Source organism: Scyliorhinus canicula, unplaced genomic scaffold, assembly GCF_902713615.1.
Source record: "Scyliorhinus canicula unplaced genomic scaffold, sScyCan1.1, whole genome shotgun sequence".
In the NCBI taxonomy this organism is placed as follows: Eukaryota; Metazoa; Chordata; class Chondrichthyes; order Carcharhiniformes; family Scyliorhinidae; genus Scyliorhinus; species Scyliorhinus canicula.
Window position 1 is genome coordinate 1469959 of NW_024055498.1, and position 6913 is coordinate 1476871.

General features: G+C 44.3%; 1 gene segment (V, D, J or C); it reads left to right on the top strand.

The window, feature by feature from the left end:
• Positions 1-5373: 5373 nt before the first annotated feature.
• LOC119960322 lies at positions 5374-6492 on the top strand. The segment is given in 2 exon segments: positions 5374-5440; positions 6080-6492. Coding segments are annotated over 2 exon segments (480 nt in total).
• The last annotated feature ends 421 nt before the right edge of the window (positions 6493-6913 follow it).

A 6913-nucleotide genomic window follows, 5' to 3' on the forward strand; every position in this document is an offset into this window, starting at 1 on the left:
TTCCCTCATTTTAGAACTCCATTATCCCCTGATTGATCTTTTCACCCAAATATCACTGATTCTACTTGTTTGTCCAACAATCCCATTTTCCTCAAACCCGTGGGGCACTCCGTATTTCATTTCAATTTTTGTAATTTATCACAATTTCCTCTTCAGTTACCGTACCTTACCACTGCCTGCCTATTACCCCTCCTATTTAGACCGTAGACAGTTAGTATGGCCAGTGAGAAGCTCTTCTCCTCAGAAACTCTGGAATTAGCAACACAACAACATAGATTTTTTTTATTGGATTGGATTTGTTTATTGTCACATGTACCGAGGTACAGTGAAAAGTATTTTTCTGCAAGCGGCTCAACAGATCATTCAGTACATGGGAAGGAAAGGGAATTAAACAAAATTCAAGAAAATACATAATAGGGCAACACAAGATATACAATGTAACTACATAAGCATTGGCATCGGTTGAAGCATACAGGATGTAGTGTTAATGAGGTCAGTCAATAAGAGGGTCATTTAGGAGTCTGGTGAGAGTGGGGAAGAAGCTGTTTTTGGGTCTGTTCGTGCGTGTTCTCAGACTTCTGAATCTCCTGCCCGATGGAAGAAGTTGGAAAAGTGAGTAAGCCGGGTAGGAGGGATCCTTGATTATGCTGCCCGCTTTCCCCCGGCAGCGGGAGGTGTAGATGGAGTCCATGGATGGGAGGCAGGTTCATGTGATGGACTGGGCGGTATTCACGACTCTCTGAAGTACCTTGCGGTCCTGGGCCGAGCAGTTGCCATACCAGGCTGTGATACAGCCCGATAGGATGCTTTCCATAGTGCATCTGTAAAAGTTGGTAAGGGTTAATGTGGACATGCCGAATTTCCTTAGTTTCCTGTTGTGCTTTCTTGGTGATAGCGTCGACGTGAGTGGACCAGGACAGATTTTTGGTGATGTGCACCCCTAGGAATTTGAAACTGCTAACCATCTCCACTTCGGCCCCGTTGATGCTGTCAGGGGTGTGTACAGGACTTTGTTTCCTGAAGTCGATGACCAGCTCTTTAGTTTTGCTGGCATTGAGGGAGCACTCCTTCCACGCGATAGACTGACCCTTAAAGGGGAATGTATGTGCCCTTGTCTTAAAAACACAATGACATTGACATTCCGCCTAAGAAACGTGAGATACTTGTTTTCTAAGCATCTTTTGGTCCTCTCTACATTATATGAAAATAACCATATAAGAAATAGCATCGAGCGTAGATCAGTTGACCCTTTGAACCTTCAGTAAGATCATAGTTGATCAGATTGCTGCCGTAGGTCCAATTTCCTGCCCTTCAGAAACGGCAACTCGCTTGAAAATAAGATGCTTCCGTGGAGATGAATAGCAACCTCATTTTTTTTCAATGAGGGACAGTTGAAAATATCCACCTTGCAAAAGTGTCCGTGACGGGAAGTGAGAAAGGACAGTCGCTGAATTCAATTTATCTCATTATCCTCCGAACGTTTCGACTGATTTGGAACCATTTGCCAATGTTTCTGACAAACTGCTGGGTCCAATTAACGAATTATCTGCATTCAGTCATGCCTTATTAATAACTGTAATTTGCAATGAAATATATATCGAAAGCTGTCACTTGATTACAATAATGGTCTATCTACCAATGTTTGCTTTGTGTGTGTGTATGTGTGTGTACATGTGTGAATGTGTGTGTATGTGTGCATGTGTGTTTATGGTTGTGTCAGAGAATGTATGTGTCTGTTTGAGTATGTGTGTGCTTGTGTGTCTGTTGTATATGTGTGTTGTATAAGCGTGCGTGCATGTGTTCTTTATTGCCTTCCTTATAGGCGTATGCGTCTGGAAGTGTTTATTTGTCCGTCTCCACGTCTGTTTCTCGGCGTCTGCAGTTATGCTTATTTTACCAAAACTTGATGCAAGACAGCGCTACCAGATAATTTGGAAAAGATTTTTCACAGCAAATATTTTCAATGCATTTAAATTACTTCAACTAATCAAGCCATTGTGTGCACAGTTTTTAATTCTGATCGTGCGCATAATGTTTGTCACGTTATTAAGTTTGGAATTATTAAAGGGCCATATCAAACCAGGAATTGCTTCATTTTCAACCTCGTCAAATATTGCAAGAGATGGAATGAGAGAAGCTCCCAGGGGGTGTGATACAGCAACTTAAATCTGACATTAATTTTAAAGGGATGGTCAATGAGAGAAGCAGGAACACCGAGATCTAAATGTGATGGGTTTGTTTGTCTGAAATGGGAAATTGCCCAATTTCTCCTCAGCGAGAAGAAAGTCAATGAAGCTATTTTGCTGAATCCTGTAATGAATGAGTTTTGCTCTGTATCTGAGCTGGGAGGTCTGGTTGTATCAGACCTGGGGACGAGACCTTTAGAAATCCGGGTCTCATTGAACAGATCCAATATCAGCAAATTGGAAGCTCCATTAATTAAGCGACTGTATATTTAAATCACAATTGGAGGAAAAAAACTTTATTATTTTTATTTTAGTTCGAAATACAACCAACAGATTCTCATTGACATGAATTAACGGTGCCCATCAGAGCGAGGGAAATGTTCACAAAACTGGGTTTACCGCTGGATTTATCAACCGTTCTGTTGATGATCTTCAAGGGGATGGCTTCATGTCCCACCACACAGCGCGCTGGCCCACTCCTCCGCTGCATGGATAACAGACTGTACATGAAGAAGGAGCTATTGCCGTTCTCCGCCATCACCTCGGTGTTCTTGTAGTTCCCGGGATTCACCGGCTTGTCATTGACGGTCCACTTGACGAAGATCTCTCGGGGGGAGAAACCTCTCACTAAGCAGCTGAGGGAGACGAATCTCTGAGCGGAGACATCTTCAGCCGAGGGCAGGAGGACAGAGACGGACGGTTCCCGCGGGTTGGGATCTGCAGAAAATGTACAATAAATGTCAATAAAATGGGGAATTCCGGTGACAATGGAACCGCGGGTTAGATGTGGGAGAAATGTATTTTGTGTTGGATTTTAAAGGTTTCCATTTTCCACTTTGGGATCTGTCCGGGTTCCCAGCTCGGAGCAGAGGTGGACTCAATCCTTTTCCCTGAGAATTTACGGATATTGGATTCGAAAGTTTCAGAAAGTGTACAGCAGGGAAACAGGCCATTCGGCCCAACTGTTCTGTGCTGGTGTACAAACACCACACCAGGCTCCTCCCACCTTAGTTCCAAAGGATTTGGGAACTGCCAATGTAACACCTTTATTCAAAAGGGGAGGGGGTCAAAAACAGGTAACTATAGGCCAGGGACCTTAGTAGCTGAGCATTTAGACATACAGGATATAATCAAGCAGGGTCTGCACGGTTTCGTGAAGGGTAAGTCATTCCTGACAAATTTATTGCCCTTATTTGAGGTGATAACGAGCAGGCTGGAGAAGGGGGAATCAGTAGATGTAATATACATGAATTTCGAAACTGTGTTTAATAAATGAATGTACTATTCCCACGGCTGCAGATACAAAAATAGGTAGAAAGGCAAGTGGTGAGGACATAAAGTCTGCAGCGGGACAGAGACAGCTTAAGTTACTGAGTAAAAACTTGGCAGATGGAACATAATATTGGAAAATATGAGGTTAGACACTTTGGTTGGGGTAAGAACATAACGGAATATCATTTAGATGTAGAAAGACTGCAGAAAGTTGAAGTAACGGGCGAATTGGGTGTCCTCCTGCAGAAACCACAAAAAGCAACTTCTGCAGGTAAAATGGAAACAAATTGAATGTTGACATTTATTTCAAAGGGAATAGAATAGAAACATGGGGAAGTCTGGCTCAAATTATACAAGGCATTAGTTAGACTACACCTGGTATACTTTGAATAGTTTTGCTGCCCTTATCTAAGGAAGACAGATTGGTTTTGAAGGCAGTCCAGAGAACGATCAGGAGGTCGATCCCGAGTATGGAGGGATTTTCTTATGGGGAGAGGCTAAGTAGGCTGGCTGGACTTATGGGCGTTTAGAAGAATGAAGGCGGCCTAATCGAGACATGAAAGATTCTCAGGGACCTTCGTAGGATAGTCGCTGAGAGGTTGTTTCCCCTGTGGGAGCGTTTAGACAGACACTGCCACCTACTTATGTGCAATGGACACACAGTGAACTGAAGACCATTCAGCGCCGTACAAACATTTGCCGGGGTGATTCCGAAAGTGCAGTTATCAGAGAGCTGGTCTTTTAACAACTTTCTCCCTTGGATATGCCCCTCGGTCACCCAATCAGTGAGATCTGTTCCTGATTTGGGTTGACTCTTTCATATCAGAAGGGCCGAAGTCCATTTAAATTCAATTATTTTCTGTAACTCACAAGACAGCATGTCCTCCGCGAAATGAAATGAAAATGAAATGAAAATCGCTTATTGTCACAAGTAGGCTTCAAATGAAGTTACTGTGAAAAGCCCCTAGTCGCCACATTCCGGCGCCTGTTTGGGGAGGCTGGTACGGGAGGCTGGTGGTTCTTTAAGATAATAGTCATCATGCTGTTCGGTGAGTCAGTATTCAAAAGACCTACAGTGCAGAAAGACACCATTCGGTCCATCGAGTCTGCACTGATCCTCTGAAAGAGCACTCTATCGAGGCCCACTCCCCGCCTTATCCCCATAACCCCACCTAACCGTTGGACACTAAGGGGCAATTTAGCATTGCCAATCCATCTGACCTGCACATCTTTGGAGTGTGAGACGATACCTCAGCATCCAGTTGAAACCCAGATGGACACAGGGAGAAAGCGCAACCTCCATACAAACAGTCTCCCTTAGCCTGTCCCTGGCACTGTGAGGCAGCAGTGTTAACCACTGTGCCACCGTACCTCCCTAGATTTACCAGGATGTTGCCTAGATTGGAGTCTTTTAGCGATGAAAAGAGGCTGGTTAGGGCTGGGGATTTGTCCTTACAGCTGAAAAGGCTGAGGGCGGAGGGATTGTGATGTTCAATATTATTAGGGACATAGGTAGAGTAGATAGGATGAAAAGATTCATTTAGATGAGCACTTGAAAGGCGACGGACCAGGTTCTGAAAAACGGGATTAAAATAGAAAGTTTCTTCATTACCGGGACAGACATGATGGGCCGAAGGGTCTAGTCTTGTGCTGTTAAATACTATGACTAAGGAATCTGATGCAGGGAAGCAGGCGGTGGCGCCACATGACCGCCTCTCCTTTGGTCAAAGAAGGCACAGGAGAGACTTTACTGAGTTGCTCAAATGCAAAGTGGTTCTGTTTATGAAGGTCGCCCGGAGCTGTTTCCACTGCAGACCCTTGGATAATACATGGATCGAGGACAAATACAGCCGAGGAAAATTCCATTCATTCATACACTGCGATGTGTTAAACTATAGAAGGCGGAAACTAAATAATGGCGGAAGAAGATTTAACGCCAACTTTAAGAAGAAAACTGCACAAATGTAACGGGAATTACCGGGGTATGTAGAAAATGCCGTTTTTGGAAGAGGAATAGGGTAACTCTTTCAAAGTGTCTCGGGAAATATAGATCGTGTTGTCTCATCCCTGGCTCTAAGATTCTAGATTCTCGTCCGTCATCTCACTTCCGATCTATTTCTTCTCAGTGACTTGAAAAGTGAGCAGGTGCAGGATGGTCACGGTGTAGTGAAGATTCAACCGCCGCTGTTTCCGCTCCATCAGTTCCGAGTGCAGCTGAGAGTCACCGCACACTTCACTCAATATTCAGACTGCGGTACAGCTTCCGGTTGCTGCTCTCACTCTGACCCAATTGTCTTGCTGGAGAGATTGCTGCTTGTGGTTCATTCCTCTCATTGGTCGGATCAGCAGGGCGGTGATCTGTATTTCTGTCTCTAACCGAGCGTTTCTTTCATTGTAGAATAATAAACTAAAGAAGGATTATGAGAAACCATCTCGCTTCGCTCCTCATTGTTTTCTTACTTCTCAGTAAGTATTTCCTTCCCAGTAGCACTCCATTCTCTTCCTGACTGCTGTAAACGAGATGTTATTGTTGGTAAAATGACAATGATCATGTTATTGATGGTTGTGTTGCTTAATGTGAGGCTGATTCTGATTGTCATTATCGCTGTTACTTCTGTTAGAGTGGAGCCACCAAGAGTTCGTGCAGCAAAAGAAACCTGAAATAACGGTTAAAGAGAAAAGTGAAGTTACATTAACCTGCACCTTGAAAACAAGCGATTCTAGCCCTACTGTGTACTGGTACAGTCAGCAGCCCGGGAAAGCTCCAAGCTACATGCTTCGATTTATTGGACTGGCTGAGCAAAGGAACACCGACCTCAACGATCGGTTTTCTTCTACATTTGATAAAAAGAACAAGACTACCGAGCTAACGATCAGTAACACAATGATACCCGACTGCGCCGTGTATTTCTGTGCCATGCAGCCCACACTGCTACAGAGATACAGTGGACCCCGTAGAAAAACCCCACACTGGCAGTTCCAGCTACTGCACAGCAGGGGGCGCGCCCTCATTGATAGTTCAGTTGCACAGTGAGAGTGACAAAAATTGGAAGAAAAATCACAACACTCAAAATCATCAATAGTGGCGCCCGCCTGCACAGTTATACCAGTTTACATAGAACATAGAACAGTACAGGCCCTCCAGGCCACGATATTGTGCCGACCATTTATCCTATTATAAGATCAACCTAACCTGCTGTCCATGTGCCTGTCCAAGAATCGCTTAAACGTCCCTAATGACTCTAACCACCACCTCCGCTGGCAGTGCATTCCACGCACCCACCACTCTATTTATAAAGAACCTACCTCTGACATCTCTCCTCTACCTTCCTCTAATCATCTTAAAATTATGTCCCCTTGTGACAGCCATTTCCGCCCTGGGGAAAAGTCTCTGGCTATCCACTTTATCCATGCTTCTCATCACCTTGTGCAGCTCTATCAAGCCACCTCTCTTC